Source organism: Drosophila busckii, chromosome X (genome assembly GCF_011750605.1).
Source record: "Drosophila busckii strain San Diego stock center, stock number 13000-0081.31 chromosome X, ASM1175060v1, whole genome shotgun sequence".
In the NCBI taxonomy this organism is placed as follows: domain Eukaryota; kingdom Metazoa; phylum Arthropoda; class Insecta; order Diptera; family Drosophilidae; genus Drosophila; species Drosophila busckii.
Genome location: NC_046608.1, coordinates 5,979,253 through 5,994,538, shown reverse-complemented (window position 1 = coordinate 5,994,538; position 15,286 = coordinate 5,979,253). Strand labels below are relative to the sequence as shown.

General features: G+C 42.5%; 3 protein-coding genes across 3 annotated transcripts; 1 reads left to right on the top strand and 2 right to left on the bottom strand.

The window, feature by feature from the left end:
* Positions 1-3,863: 3,863 nt before the first annotated feature.
* Positions 3,864-6,850, bottom strand: LOC108605611 (heparan-alpha-glucosaminide N-acetyltransferase). The gene is made up of 6 exons (XM_017995389.2): positions 6,301-6,850; positions 6,099-6,232; positions 5,678-5,799; positions 5,442-5,616; positions 4,713-5,374; positions 3,864-4,653 (listed from the first exon to the last, which is right to left on the bottom strand). The coding sequence occupies exons 1-6, from the start codon at positions 6,442-6,444 to the stop codon at positions 4,172-4,174; spliced, it is 1,719 nt and encodes a 572-aa protein (XP_017850878.1). The 5' UTR covers positions 6,445-6,850; the 3' UTR covers positions 3,864-4,171.
* A 206-nt stretch (positions 6,851-7,056) lies between these two features.
* Positions 7,057-10,059, top strand: LOC108607056 (TBC domain-containing protein kinase-like protein). The gene is made up of 5 exons (XM_017997668.2): positions 7,057-7,363; positions 7,446-8,837; positions 8,898-9,376; positions 9,431-9,727; positions 9,824-10,059. Exons 1-5 carry the CDS (start codon positions 7,153-7,155, stop codon positions 9,926-9,928), a joined length of 2,484 nt encoding a protein of 827 aa, XP_017853157.1. The 5' UTR covers positions 7,057-7,152; the 3' UTR covers positions 9,929-10,059.
* Positions 10,060-11,918, bottom strand: LOC108607057 (kelch domain-containing protein 4). The gene is made up of 4 exons (XM_017997669.2): positions 11,678-11,918; positions 11,311-11,616; positions 10,833-11,253; positions 10,060-10,774 (listed from the first exon to the last, which is right to left on the bottom strand). Exons 1-4 carry the CDS (start codon positions 11,789-11,791, stop codon positions 10,080-10,082), a joined length of 1,536 nt encoding a protein of 511 aa, XP_017853158.1. The 5' UTR covers positions 11,792-11,918; the 3' UTR covers positions 10,060-10,079.
* Between the last annotated feature and the right edge of the window lie 3,368 nt (positions 11,919-15,286).

Below are 15,286 nucleotides of genomic sequence, written 5' to 3'. Positions count from 1 at the left end.
CCAGTGTCCAGCTATGGTGCACCCACTGCGCCCACTCACAACTATCAGTAATTTATTATAAACGTTACAAACATGTATATTTAATATTTTATTAGAAATACTTAAAGTATTTTTTTTTTATTTTTTTTATAAAACTTGCCTTAGCTTTAATTTTGTAAGCAATAAAAGCAAATAAAATCACTTAAGTTGAAGTCTTTTAGTTTTTGCCACACAGCCACGCCCACGCCCATAACACCCACTTGCAATTGGCGGCACGTTCAGCAATTGGCGAATTTAAAATGCGGCGCTTGTCGTTTGAGTTTGTGATTTTGAAAGCTGCGATTCGCTTGCCGCATATCGAATTTGAATGTGGAGCAAGTTTCTAAGAAAAGCCATCGAATCTGCATAATAGTTGGAAATTTTGATTTTATAGAGCAAATCGAAAGATAGACGACGGCCTTGGCATAGACAATTGCGTAGAAATCTCAATAGAAGCAATTTTTTTTTAAATAAAATGCTACTACTATGAGAATTATTATGAATAAATATAAAAATAAATTTAATAATAAACATAGGGCTTGGGCTATGTTTTCAGATTAAACATATATTTTATGATTTATGTACATAGATCTTGTGTGTCTTTTATGACAAATTTCTAGAAAATAATTTTTTTTCTTTTTATATAAGTGAAAATTCGCATTGGTAGATAAATAAATGTTTGTGCTCTCAAAATTTGCTTTCTATTATTTTTATATATTTACAAGAGCTTCTAAAAATATTCTAACCGCAAAAAGTCTTCATATAAATTTTAATAGAGTTCATTAATCACTTTTGGGTGCTTCAAATTGGGGTGCTTGAGTAATTCTTTCATTTGCACACGTTTGTCTTTTGGCAAATTGTTTTTTAATTAGAGCACAGACAGACACTGAGACTGAGACTGAGACAGCGCGAATTCCAATTGGACATTGTCACGTTTAGCGCTTGTACAATGCGGCAGTGCGTCGGCGGATGCCGGCAAGATCATGTCTGGGTCTGACTAATTTACAGCTCCAAGGCTATAGCTTTTGGTTAATTACGCTGCTCTGGCCATGAAGTAATAGAATCCAACGCCAGAAATGTGCAAAAGAATTTATAAGCGAAAGTTAATGAGAGATTGATTTCAATGCATTGTATTTCTGTATAGCCGTTAGGAGCAACTGATAAGGAACAAAATATATGTATATATAGCTTTTTAGACACTGTGATATTGCCTAAAAAAAAATGTAAATGGGTGTATCAAAATGTTGGCTGTGTCCAACTTAAGTGCGCGCTTGTTATTAAAATAACATAAAATTGTTTTTAAAACAAGATAAGCGATAATCCAAATAATGAGCTACAAATAAAAAATATTCTACAAATTTTAATAATCCTTACTTCAATTTCCTGCTGTTTGTTTTCATAACTAAAGCTTCCTATTGCAACAATATTTAAATTAATAAATTTTTTAGTTTTTTCACTTTGCTGCAATGTGTTTTAAATTAATTTTTTTATTATTAAATTTGCACAACCTAAATATGTTTAGTTGATTTAACAAAAGCTCGTAAACTAATTTGCATGCATATTAATGAGCTAATGTGGTAAGTGGACGCTAACTTAATGTGGGTGTGTCCGTCCGTCCGTTCCGCAGTTACTTCTCATGTTGGTCATTGACCGTTGGTGCAGCCCATTGGAATCGTAGCTGCAACAACAGTAGTTGCAACAGTCCAACTTTCGCACTTTATCGCTCTGTCAGCCGCAAAGTTCACACATACAGACGCAGAGACAGAGACACACATGTGCGTGTGTGTATGTGTGTGTGTGTGTGTAAACAATATCACTGCGTAGTGTAGCGAAGCACAGCCAAGTGGCATGCAAAGTAATCAAAATTAAAGAGCTGTAAAAAATATGCAAAGCTTGCTGACAAGTTCGTTGCCTAAGTCATTCGTTGTGGACAGCTGCCAGCTGGCCGGCCAAAGCCAAAGCCAAAGACAGTGACAAAGACATAGCTCATGACAACCGGACACCCAAAACTCATGCTTCGCATACAATCAACATCATTATCAACATTCTCTCATCCTTTCACTTTCATTGCATGCATGACTCCCATGACTCGTGTCCATGTGTGTGTGTGTGTGTGTGTGTGTGCAGCAATGTGGGTCAGCGCATTAAAGGATCAAACATGTTCATCAACATTGCATAAGCGAAATGAGCATAATTCACAACTTTATGCCAACGCGAATCCTAAAGCTAAGCTAAGCAATATTTATGCAAAAATTAACTTTCATTTGCAGTTTGTAGGCCTTAAAAGGATTTCGTAATATAAACTAATTTATCATGCAGTCTTACATCATATTGTGGGCCTCAACTGAAAGCTTTAATCTCTTTCTCTTGTTGTTTTGTTGCTGCTTTTCTCCCTGCTCAGCTTAACATTGAACTGTGTCATAAATATCTCGTCTATATAACAATAACAACGATTTCATAGATCAGTGCTGACAATCAGTTAGATAATTTTGTATGCTGTTCGGGGTGTGACAACAAGTTGAACAATGAGCAGCTGAAAAGCTTTGTACGCATTGTTATTTCCCATAGAGTTGGTCTCTTTAATAGCAATATAATATATTGTCGCTTGGATCTGCATAAGGGTGTGACAGGTGTGATAACTTTTGTCACAAATTCTGCTAATTAGGCGCATTATTTATGCAAATTTAATTGAATGCAACATTGAATGCTGCAGTAAACACACCATTAATTAAATGTAATAATTATATATTATGTTATACCATAGCATGTCTGCTCTTAAGTGCGTATGTAACATGTGTGTGTGTGTGTGTGTGTGCAAAATATGTTTTCATATTTCGTTTACATTCACTTTCTGGGCACATACCCTGGGGAACTCAAATAGCGTCTAGTCTAGTCTATTACCAATTTCAATTAGCAACCCACAAGCAATTACATTATTTTTAGAAAATTGTATTTTATTATTAATTCTATTTTTAATTCATTGTGAGTGAAATACTATTTTACTAGCAATTTTAGAAACACACATAACAAAACTTGCAAAAGATTACAGACTCTCTAATTTTAATATTGTTGGAAATATTTGAAAATAACCTTCAGCATATTTTATATAATTTAAAGTAAACTAAAATAAAACCATTTTTTTCTAAAATTTTTATAATTTAGTAATTGAGCAAAACGTTCATTGTTGTTGAATCATTTAGATCAGCTTTAAAATAAAAATACATTTATTTATAATATCATTTATTTGCATTTTGTTTTTTTCGTATTATGCAGAGTGTCTTATAGTTTATACACTCTCCAACTGGCTTGCTGTCAGTTCAAGATTTGTGTTTATGTTGAATACTGTTAAAACGTTACCACGCCTCTTCAAACTCTAGGCAGGCGTTACACATACAATTCAAGTTCCCAAGCAAGTCAAGAGGTCAACTGAGCTTTCTTGTTAGGTCATATTTCATAATATTGCACAGCTTATGTAATTACGAGTACATATATATATATATACATTATTACATTATTTTGTGAACTGATACGAAAGGTGATGCCATAATAAAATTCGTTGTTTATAGTTTTAAGATAGGATCATCCAATAATTCAAGTATCGATTTCCAATTAATTTGATAATTTCAATAAAAAATTTGTTTAATAAGAATTAACTATCAATTTGTATATAAAAATTAGCATACAAGCTCTAAGACTAAGAACAAACAGGATTACAGACAATTTATCAATTTTGAAAAACTGCAATAAAATAAAATGTAATTTTGAAATTACTACGATTTGTTTATCAAAACAAATTTAATTCTTATTTAATTTTTATTAAATCAAAAAATAAGAGTTAAAGCTCATTGCACATTGGCCTCTACCTATTGTACGTGAATCAGTTCAAGCAGCCCATCAAACCATTGGTCTGGGTTTGGGGTATTCGCTGATCGAGCTTTTAACAAAACAAATAGTTCACAACTAGTTTACATAGCTATATTGCACGATAACAGTTTGAAATCAGTTCCAATAATTACAATTGTTAATTATTCCTTAAGCTTAAGCAATTGATAATTTAAACAATATAAAATTCTTTCGGGAAAGTACAGGTTAGAAAAAAAACATATACAGCGGATGCAGCTTACATATTTGAATAGTTAGCAAGGATTAAAGATTATACACTATAGTAAAATTCGTGCGCGTCCAAGTAGAGTGCGATGGCCACCCAGAGCAGCGTGTTCCAAACAGACTCCAGCAGCAGCTCAAAGTGCGTGTTCATGGCGCCGATGCGCCAATGCCAGGGCAGCATTTTGTGCATCACGGTGTGTCCCACGTACAGGATGATGGCGTTCATGCCGCATTCGGTAAACGGATAGCCGGACCACAATTGCCGCACATCCACCACGTAGTAGACCAGAGACAGCAGCGCGAGCGCCAGTGCAACAGTGAGAAACACAAACGAGATGGACCACAGATTCTTGTTAACAGGTATAATGCCTTTTTCCTGGGAGAAGCCGCTCAGCGCGCCGCCCAGCAGCCCCAAGAGCGCGGCGAACAGCAGCCAGCGCTTGAGCCTTGCCTGCCAGGTCGTGTGCACCAGGAGAGTGACACCAGCAAAAGCACCCAACAGCACCTGCACCACGCTCAGTAGGCAGCCTGCAAAGTAAAATGCACATTAAGTATGACGAAATCAAATGGAGTTAAGATTGACTTGCCAAACACGCCCTCCGGATCAAAGGCAGACGCATCGTAGACACGTCTGGCCGTCGGATGCTGATAGATATGCGCCTGGCCAAGCACCTGCATATCCACATAGCCCGCGGCGCCGCCAATGCACTGCGGATAAGCACCGTTCATATGCTTGCCTCCAGGGCCCAAATAGCCCAGCGGACAGCCTGGTACACGCAGGCCAAATGTCAGTCCCAAATAGGCGGCAATCAGAGCCAGCAGCACGGCCAGCTCACCACTGAACAGGCAGACATCGTATATGGCACGCTGCCAAGCGCGCTGAGGAATGAGATGCTCGCGCCGGCTGCAGAGCGTATGGAGCACGCCTACGATAAGATAGGCAATGCCAAAACGCTGCAGCACGCCCATGAGACGCAGCTGCTCCAGCTGTGGACCGTTCACAGAGTTGAGGCACAGTCCAATGGCAAAAAGTTTGCAGGCACGCCAGACGATGCGCAAACATATGTGCGTCTTGCTGCTGCCACGCGCCAGCTGCGCCTTGACCGAAAGCGGTATGCAGACGCCCATGATCCACAGAAAGCTGGGGAACACAATGTCGGCCAGGTGCAAGCCGTTCCAGACGGCGTGCTCGATCCAGCTATAGCCACCGCCGCCGCTGTTGACGAATATCATCAGCACAATGGCCAAACTGGGCAACAATAACAATAACAATCAGAATTAGAGCTTAGCAAGCAGCAGCGACTGTCTCTGCTCACCCACGAAACGCGTCCAGGCTGCGCAGACGCTTGCGTTGCGTCGCCTTGGCAGCTGCATCGCCTATGCTATCCGCCACGGCATTCGCTTCATCATAGCGATAGTATTTCCAAGCACTATGGCCAACCTTGAGCAGCACTAGCACCACCGCCAGCAACACGAATACAGAGAGGAATGCTGAAAGAGAAAGAGAGAGCAACAGTTAAAGACACTGAACTGAGCTGCAACTGCAACTTACCATAATTGATGGGTACACCGGGCTTATCCACGGCAAAGTTGCAGCTGCCATTGGCCAGCAATGTCAAATTATAGACGCCAAATTCTTGAAGATCGCTGCGGCGCAGCGCACACAGCGCAGAGCTAATAAAGAGAAACTTGCTTAGTAAATGGCGAAAATGTTATTATTTCTACATGTGTGTGTGTGTGTGTGTATGTGTGCATGAGAGCTTATGCTACAATAAATTTTGTGTGATCAATAAATTTTGTAATTGTATAAAGGCCAAAGCGAAAGTTGTACATATAAACAAAAGACTGGTACCAGCTATGCACACACACACATAGCAACATTTATAACTGTATGCCAGTAAGTGTATGTGAGTGTGTAAACAATTTGTAGTAATATTAACTCACTCACTACAAGTGGACAGACAAATACATACACATTCTCATACGCATAGCGACCCTGATCGTTTGCATAAATTTTAAAGCTCAAGCCCACAGCGGTTTGTAGCTTTAACGGTTCTACATCCAGTGACGTTGTGGCTGGCAGAACTTTCACTTTGCTATAAGGGCACTGCAAAGACAATTTCAGATTTTCAGTTAATCAATTTTAATATGCGTATGAGTTATTAACGCCCCTACCGTATAGCACTCGTCGGACAGCGTATAGAGATAAGTGCGACTTGCATAGTCGGACTTCAGATACAAATAGGCCTCGTCGACACGCAGAGCGCGCATATCCAGATCCCGCCATTGAGGATCTGTGTACTCGATCAGATATGACATTGCGACCTGTATTTACTAGGTCAATTTAAGAGGCAGCACCTTTGTATATCGTTTGCTCGTTCTCGCTCTCTGTCTCTCTCTCTCTCTCTCTCTGTCGCTCTTTCGCTGTTTATATGCTGCAATGCAATGCGCGCTGCGCAGTGAATTCGTACGTCGTCATTGACGATTGAATGCGGTGTATAGCTTGCGTTTGTTGCTTCTGCTAAATTGCCATATTTGTTTGTATACACCGAAATCGAAACTGAAACTATTTTGTATGTGCAATAAAACCAGAAGCGAAGCTCACAATCACAACAACTGCAAGTTGTATCAACAATATAAACAAAGATACAAGTCAAGCCAAGCCAATCGTTCAATCCATGGCGCACTTTAAATACTCTTTGAAATTATACAGCTGTGTATTGCCCAATTTTTGTAAAATGCATTATATACACTAGCAGCAACTATACGGAAACTTTAAAATATTATATTATTTGCTAAATAGCCAAAGCCAACATTTGTGGAGAGAGTATATTTGCAGAGCCGAGCAACAGTTACAGTCAGTTAACATTGGCATGTTAAGTGTTATCGATAATGTTATCGGTAGGCTGCGCTGTTGGACTATCAGCTGTTGGGCATTTGTTGTTCAACAACAGTTGTGTGTGTGTGTGTTTGTGCAATATTTGAGGCTTTGTAGTTACTGCTGCCTCTGCTGCTGGGCTGCCAGAAATGGCCGCCGGTGCCGCATATGCCAAGCCAGAGCCACGACGCCTATGCGCCATTACCTTCTTTGCCAAGCTGCATCCGGGCGATGTGTGCGGTAGCAACGGACTCCCCCTAACACCAAACTCAATTGCAATTTTGGGGCGTTCTCAGCGACTCAAAGAGCTGCACCATGAGCATTTGTGTCAATATTTGGATGTCATTCGCGGCAAGCACGGTAAGCATGGACATGCTCACACTTGTTCAACATAAGACAGACAGTTAGTTATTTAATTTTTGTTGATATTCTTTATGTGAAGAGCGCACTATTGTTGTTTCGGAATATGTGGGCTGCACGCTGGAGGAGTATATTAAGCGAAAGCAGCCAACGCTTAGCTACACACAAATACTAAGCATTTTTCAACAAGTGGCCAGTGGCATTGAAGCTCTACACGCGCACAAATTGGTTGCACAAAATCTGGAGCCACGTCATATACTACTGAATCACTGCACGGACAAACTACGTGTAAAGCTCTTTAACTATGGCATGTATCACATGACAAAAGGCGGCGCCTATGTGCCCTTTCCTATTGGCAACATACGCTATATGGCGCCAGAGCGTCTGCTGGGCGCCAATGGCAACATCAAGAGCGACATTTGGGCCTGGGCCATGCTAATGCTGGAGCTGCTGCTGCAAACGGAGCTTTGGCCAAAGCTGAAGCTAAGCAACATTGCCTGGAAGCTGCTGGCGCTTGCGCGCAGTGGAAACACTGTTGGCAGCGTGCTCGAGAAGATTGCGCGCGAGCATCAGCTTCTGGAGCGGTACCAGCAGCTGCCGTCGGACATATGTGAGCTGCTCGAGCGTTGTCTAAGCGTGTTGCCAGCACAACGACCACTGCCCAGCGAATTACTGGCGCATCGATGCTTTCTTGCCCTGACGCAGGTGCAGCAAGTGCAGCTGCCCGTGAAGAAGGAGTCAGTGCCGTTGCTGCTGCGCTGTCCGCTATCACAGATCTATCATTTGTGGCAACTGGCTGGCGGCGATGTGCAGTCGGAGCTTAAAAAGGAGGGACTTATACGCAGCGAAGCGCCCATCTTAGCACTACCACAAATAGTGCGTCTCATTGGCGCCAGCGTGTGTCCAGCGCGCAGTCAGTCCTATTTGATGGATGAGCGCGTGGTGCTGCTCAGGCTAAATCCTCTGCTGAAGCGGCTCAGCCGCTTGCCAGCCAATATCTACTTTCCGCTGCTGCACACGCCTCGCCAGCAACGTGCCCAGTACCAGCAACAGGCACAGCAGCAATTGCCGCTGCTCATACGCGAGCGGGACATCGAGTATCAGTTTCAGCGCGTGCGTTTGTTCACACGCCTGCTGCAGGGCTATCCACACTCAGCGGAGCTGATGCAGCGCGAGGCAGCCATTGATATACCGCCGCTCTTGCGGGGTCCTATCTGGGCAGCGCTGCTGGGCGTATTGCCCACTGGCAGCTATGGCAAAATTGATAAGTGTACTGCTACCTCGACCGATCGTCAAATTGAAGTGGACATACCGCGTTGTCATCAGTATGATGAGCTGCTGTCCTCGCCCGATGGCCATCGCAAGCTGAAGCGTCTGCTCAAAGCCTGGGTGACGGCACATCCGCAATATGTCTACTGGCAGGGTCTGGACTCGCTCACCGCGCCCTTTGTCTATCTCAACTTTAACAATGAAGGCAAGCTCTCAACCCTCTTGCCCCGCTTTGACTTGCATAACATTTGTTGATCTCTTCCAGAATTGGCATTTCTAAGTCTGTTTCGTTTCATACCCAAGTATCTGCAATGGTTCTTCCTCAAGGACAACTCGGCCATCATAAAGGAATATTTGTGCAAATTTTCGCAACTCAGCGCATTTCATGAGCCTTTGCTGGCTCAACACTTGTCCAACATCAACTTTATACCCGAGCTATTTGCCATTCCCTGGTTCCTGACCATGTTCTCGCATGTGTTTCCGCTGCACAAGATTTTGCATTTGTGGGACAAGCTCATGCTGGGCGACAGCTCGTATCCACTATTCATTGGCATTGCCATTTTGAAGCAGCTCAAGAGCACACTGCTCAGCTCCGGCTTCAACGAATGCATTCTACTCTTCTCCGATCTGCCCGACATTGTCATGGAGAGTTGCGTGACTGAATCCCAGAAAATGTACGAGTCCACACCGAAGAGCATCACGTATCGCACGCACGCTCGCCGCACACATGCGCTGCATCCAATGGTAATTCTAAACATACACGGCACGAGAGTCTTAATAATTCTCTTGTGATTTCAGGATATTGGACACGCTGAGATTGAGCTGAAGCACTTGCAGACGGAGCAGTGTCCACGCATTAGCGCCAGGGATGTGCATCTCATGCTGCTGCACGCACCCACTGAAATGGTGCTCATTGATCTGCGCAGTGTAGTGGAATATTCACACGTCCATGTGCCGCATAGCCTCAATATACCCTTTGCCACGGTGCAGCTGGGCGATCAGCGCTTGGAGTCGCTTCATGTGCCACACTTGGACGTGCTCCTGCGTGGACGCACTGTCGTCTGTGTGAGCAACATTCATCAGCATTCCGTCGAGGTGAGACTGAGACACGATGCAACACGACGCGCTGCCTCTCTCTCTCTCTCTTTCATTTCCTTTGAGAGTTACTTAATCTGTGTTTTTGTTTTCTAGTTCTCGCACTTTTTGATTGCCTGTGGCGTACAACGCACCTGCATCCTACACAAGGGCTTCAATGTCCTGCACTCAATTGAACCAAATATACTCATCTCGAATTGAGCTTCATACATATATACTTATATAGAAAGCAATTTATATACCACATATATATATTAAATGCGTATTGTGAACTTTGTAAATGTGAAACACACAATTTATATAAACAATTCAATTCATATTGCGCATCATGGGGACAGAACTTGTAGTCGTGCTAATCCGTTTCCATGCCCGAGCTATCGTCGTCATCATCATCGCTGCTGCATTCTTCATCGGAGCTGCTGCTCTCGCTGTCATCAATCCAATCGTGCGCCTTTTGATTGCCCGCTATAATCACTCGCCACTTGTCCAATTTATGCAGGTCCAGCGCATAGAAGTCGCTCAGCGTTTGCTGTCGCTCATCCTCCTCATAGAGACCGCCGAATACATAAAGCACGCCCTTGCATATGCAAAGTCCTGGGTTCATGCGAGGCGAGGGCACATCCGTGCGCCGCGGACTGGGAAACAGACTGGGTATTTTTGATACGTAGGGCTGACTGGAGCTGGGACCACCCACGGTGACGGTGAATATACCATCTGTAGTGGTTGTGACCGTTTTACTGGACGCACTTGCATCGTCGTCGTCCATTTCAACGTCGGCAATCTTATCATTATCCTTCTTGCTGCTCGTTTTAGTCTTCTCTGATACTTCCAGTAAGCGCCAGGCTTGTGCGCTTAGGTCAAAGGCCAGCAGCTCGTCACCGAACTGACCTTGCACATTCTCATCATCCTCGTTGACATCCATGACGCCGCCAAAGCAGTACGCCTTGCTATTAAGCGCCACGGCGCAGCCAACGCTATTGCGTGGCTTCGGACGATAGCCACCAGCCTTTACTGCGCTCCATTTGTACTTATTGCCATTGCCATGCTCTGCAAGGAACTTTTGTTTAGCTTTGACAGCACCACAAGCGGCAAGTCTTATACTTACTATCCAGCTCAAGCGCAAACATGTCTGTGTGTGTAATGCCGCGATCCAAGTCCTTCTTCATTGAGGTTCTCGCGTAGCCACCCCATACATAGATCTTGCCATCCGTGGTGGCAGCCATGCAACAGCCGGAACGCACCGCAGGCGCAATGCCGCTGGCGATCTCTATCTTAAGCCATTCGTAGGATTCCAGCGAGAAGACATGCACGTCATTGTAGTAATGATAGGATTGATTATTATCATGGAAGCCGCCAAATACGAAGAGACGCTTTTTGACGGCAGCCATGCGATGACCACTTCTAGCGCTTGGTCCATTCGGTGCTGCAACCTTGGACCATTGGCGTGTCTTCAGGCTCATAGTCCAAAGATCCCTGTAGTGATAGAACTGCAGCTGTGAGGGGCTGGCATGCTCGCCACCAAACATCTGCAAGTGTACACATGTTAGTTATTTAAATTAATTGTTGCGCATTTTTTGATTTACCCAAAGCTGCCCGCCATCTGTGGCAACGGCAACCATTTGATGACCACTTCGTGGCGTTGGTCCTGACGGCGAGCGCAGCTGCTTCCACTCATTGCGTGTGACATTATAAAAGAACAGATCATTGAAGACAGTAGTCTTGGAGCCATTGTAAAGCTCGCCACCAAACATGATCAATTCATCCTTCTCGGGATGCGCAACCAAAGAGAAATTGGAGCGCGGTGTGGGCGGTGGACAGACATCCTCCGTAATGGCAGCTATGCGCCCCTCTTGATCCTCCAGTTTCTTAACAATGTCCGCTATGTCGGCCTGCAATGCAAAACTTTTGTTTATTTACATTCATAGATAAGGAATATAGCTGAGTGTTTACTTCTCCAAGTTTCTCAAGCATTTTCTTTTGCTTGGCGGCCAATTTTTTGTCTGTTTTCATGGCCGTTTTCTCGGCTCCCTTGCCCTTCTTTTTGTTTTTGTCCTTTTTACCCATGATTGTGGAATTTCAATGAATGCACGGAGTTCGGTTAGTTGTATTTAAATTTTGCACAAAAGCACGTTTTGCTTTTAATTTTAGTTAACAGAATTGCTCCTCCGCTAACATGCTGTTATGCTGTTATGGCCTGCAATAACTATCGATAGAACAGACCTTACGTCAACGATAACACAACATATGTGTTAACAGTTAGTCTGTTGATCAACAGGCGTGCAAAAGTATTGAATTATTAAATTGAATTGTGTTAAGCAATTTGTTGTGACTGTAGCAACTCTTAGATATTTAGATACAACAACTTGACGTAAATATTGGCGTTCGTAGTAAACATACGTAAGTAAATACGTACGTAGCATACAAACAGTTATGTATTTGTTGTGTTATTATTGTCAGTACAAAATTACTGATGACGGGCGGATAAATGCTTATCGCTAGCCCTGTGTCTAATTATGCATAACAATGGTTCGCAAGTGCTGGCGCGTTGCCTGTCCACACCCCCAAAATACATAGTTATTGCAATTACAATTTATGTAGTATGTGCGGCGAGCCAACTGACAAAGTGACAATAACATATGCGTATGTGTTAGTGTGTGGTAGTGTTGTTCTTTTTCTTTGATTCTATCAATTATTTGACACTCTCAATGTTATTTTGCTTTCACTTTTGGTTTGTGATTTCAAATTGGCAATAAGATATCTATATGTACATACGTACAAACCTACTTGATAAGCAAGTTGTAAACGCTGCGAATAACAAGAAAAGCAAACACACAAAGAGCTGAAAATTTATCAACAACAACACAAATGTATAACGAGTGTAGACGATGCTTGGCCTGATAAAGTCGTAAGTGGGTGGCAGGAGAACAGAAGGGCGCATAGCACACGTCAACGTAAACTCTTTTTAGAAACAGTACGGTATTTATCAAGAGCGGTTTGCTTTCTAAGAAAAGTTCATAGATTAAGTGCCATAAAACACAAGTTGTTCGCCCTTAAGCTCGCTGAGTGCAATAACGGTTAATGGCAGCTTGTAAATGCAGCTTAAAGCTGAATTGCCCACGTGATCAAGTGTCAACATTTTAATAATATTTGTGTTGAGTGTTTAAATTTAATGAAAAACAGGTGGTTCAAATATTTTTACGTTTATTTTTTACTGTTTTTTTTTTTGTGTGTTTGTGTGTGGGTGTGTGCGCTTGTGGAATTTAGATGCAAACTTGTTGTGGCTGCGTGATGATGTGATGCCTTACTTATGTATGCATATTTCCACACACTCTCTTTCGGTGTGTGTGTGTGTGTGTGCGTGTGTACTCATGGGTTTGTAATTGTGCAAGGTAAGCAGCGTCATCGCCGTTGTTTTTGCTCATACAAACAATATACAATATGCTGATAAAAATGACAACATGTTGGCTTTTTCAAAGCACGCCCCAACCGCCCGCTCTGCTGTATATGTGTGTGTGTGTGTGTGTATAAGAGAAGAGCAGCTTGGCCAGAGCGTCAAGAAGACGCGTATGAAAATATATTTATTGTTTGCGTTCAATGATTCATTTATAGCAAAGTGATGTAAACTAATATGTAATTAAATACAATCAGAGTTTATTATGATTGCTTTTACTCTTTTTTGTATGCATGTGACAGTGTGTGTGTGTGTGTTTATCTGCATTTGTTGTTGTTTTTTATTATTATTTTACGCTGCCCCTATATTGATGACTGTTTAGCTGCTGCTATTTTAGTTTGGATGAGTCGTAAAGCGTCGCCAACAAGTTTCTAATTGGAACGCAATTCCAAGATGTGATGCCTTGGCATATGACGCAAGAACTTGTGTGTGCCATTTTTCTTTTTATTGCATACTTTTCTGTGTGTTAATGGGACACACACACAGACAGACATATGATTGTGTGTGTGTGTGAATCGTTATTAATATGGCGGTCTTTGTGCGTGTGCCTCATTTATAAACTGAGCAATGAAAGTAAAATGAAGTGTAATAACACAGCAAAGAAGAAAACAAAAAATTATGAGAAATAACATTGAGCGCAATTTGAATGCAAATTTTCTTTATTTTTCTTTTTTTTTTTTGTTTCTTTACATATTTCTTTTTATTATGTTTGCGATTATGATGAGCTGCGTGCGTACATTTGAGTTGATTAAATTTTTTCTTTACTCAGTCTGTGCGTGTGTGTGTGTGTGTGTGTGTGTATGCGAGTGTGAAAACATTACATACAACAAGTATTGATTACAGGCCATGGCTACCAGGATTGCCGCTTGTTGCCCAAGAGCGAAAAACAACAAAAAAATTGAGCCCAAGCAAATCAGAGCTCAAAGCCTGATGGCAACCCTAAAACGATGCGACGCAGCGCTGCTTTGCATAACACAAGCTTTTACACAGCTTAGTGTGTATATGTGTGTGTGTGTGTAGGCCAAATACATACACGTTAAACTGCGTGGTATATACACACGCTCAGAGCTGTCAGGCTAACGAGCACGACGAGCATTCAGTGTAGAATTTCCTTTTGGCCAAAGAACGTGCAACGATTCCTCATATCCAATACTACTCCAAATGTTTCGCAAACGTAAACGCTGCAATAAATAAATGATGTATGTGCGCAATAGCGGTAAATTAATTTAAGTTAAATAATATGCAATGAAAGTTTAAAAGCAAAAGCAAAAGCAAAAGCAAAAGCAAAAGCAATATGCAATAGACAGCCAAAGTGCAACAAAGTTAACACACACACACACATATGTGGGCGCAAATGTAGGTGAAGAGTGTAGCATGTGGCAGGGGCAAGGAGAGGCTTGTTTGCTTTTTGCTTGCTACCTCAACAGATTTGTATGTGTGTATGCGTAGTTCTCTCCGTGTGTGTGTGTGTGTGTGTGTGTGTGAAAGTTGTGTCATGTGACCGCGCGCGCAAAAAGGAAAAAGAAGAAGCAGCAGTAGCAAAAAAGGAACAAAAAAAGCAATGGGCAAAAACGGTTTCACCACGATTCACATTGTGGTTGGCGTCGTTGTCCTGGACAGCGGCGCACATGATGGGGCGCCTTATTAACGTAAGCATGCGCAATAAGCAATTACTACAGAGGCCGAGCAAAAATATGCGATGCCATGCCAAATGCCACATTGCCACATGCCACTGCCACATGCTTTGACATTTGCCGTTAGTTATGGCCTTTTTCTTTTCCCAACAACACAAACTTTTGCGCTTTGAGCTATGCAACAGTAATGTGTTTGATTTTGATTTTGACTTTATCTCTTTGTGTGCGTGTGTCAAGCTGAGCGAGAGCGAGAGCAAGTGTGTGTGAGTGAGAGAGAGAGCAAGCAAGCAAGCGCGTGTGTGTGTGTTGGGGTTGACACTAATACGTCCTCGTCCTAGTGAGCAAACAGTGTATGTATGTGTGTGTGTGTGTGTTTTTGTATTTCGTTTCGCTTCGTTTCGTTACGTTACGTTACGCTATGGCTACGTTCGTGGCGCTACGAAGCTCTCGCGTGCTTCACACACACACACACAC

Coding starts and splice junctions, on each gene's coding strand:
- LOC108607056 (XM_017997668.2), top strand. CDS start 7,153: ATGGCCGCCGGTGCCGCATATGCCAAGCCAGAGCCACGACGCCTATGC. Junction 7,364..7,445: donor TGTCATTCGCGGCAAGCACG/GTAAGCATGGAC, acceptor CTTTATGTGAAG/AGCGCACTATTGTTGTTTCG. Junction 8,838..8,897: donor TCTCAACTTTAACAATGAAG/GCAAGCTCTCAA, acceptor GATCTCTTCCAG/AATTGGCATTTCTAAGTCTG.
- LOC108605611 (XM_017995389.2), bottom strand. CDS start 6,444: ATGTCATATCTGATCGAGTACACAGATCCTCAATGGCGGGATCTGGAT. Junction 6,233..6,300: donor TGTCCGACGAGTGCTATACG/GTAGGGGCGTTA, acceptor TTGTCTTTGCAG/TGCCCTTATAGCAAAGTGAA. Junction 4,654..4,712: donor TGATCCGGAGGGCGTGTTTG/GCAAGTCAATCT, acceptor TTTACTTTGCAG/GCTGCCTACTGAGCGTGGTG.
- LOC108607057 (XM_017997669.2), bottom strand. CDS start 11,791: ATGGGTAAAAAGGACAAAAACAAAAAGAAGGGCAAGGGAGCCGAGAAA. Junction 11,254..11,310: donor CAGATGGCGGGCAGCTTTGG/GTAAATCAAAAA, acceptor GTACACTTGCAG/ATGTTTGGTGGCGAGCATGC. Junction 10,775..10,832: donor GTTTGCGCTTGAGCTGGATA/GTAAGTATAAGA, acceptor AGTTCCTTGCAG/AGCATGGCAATGGCAATAAG.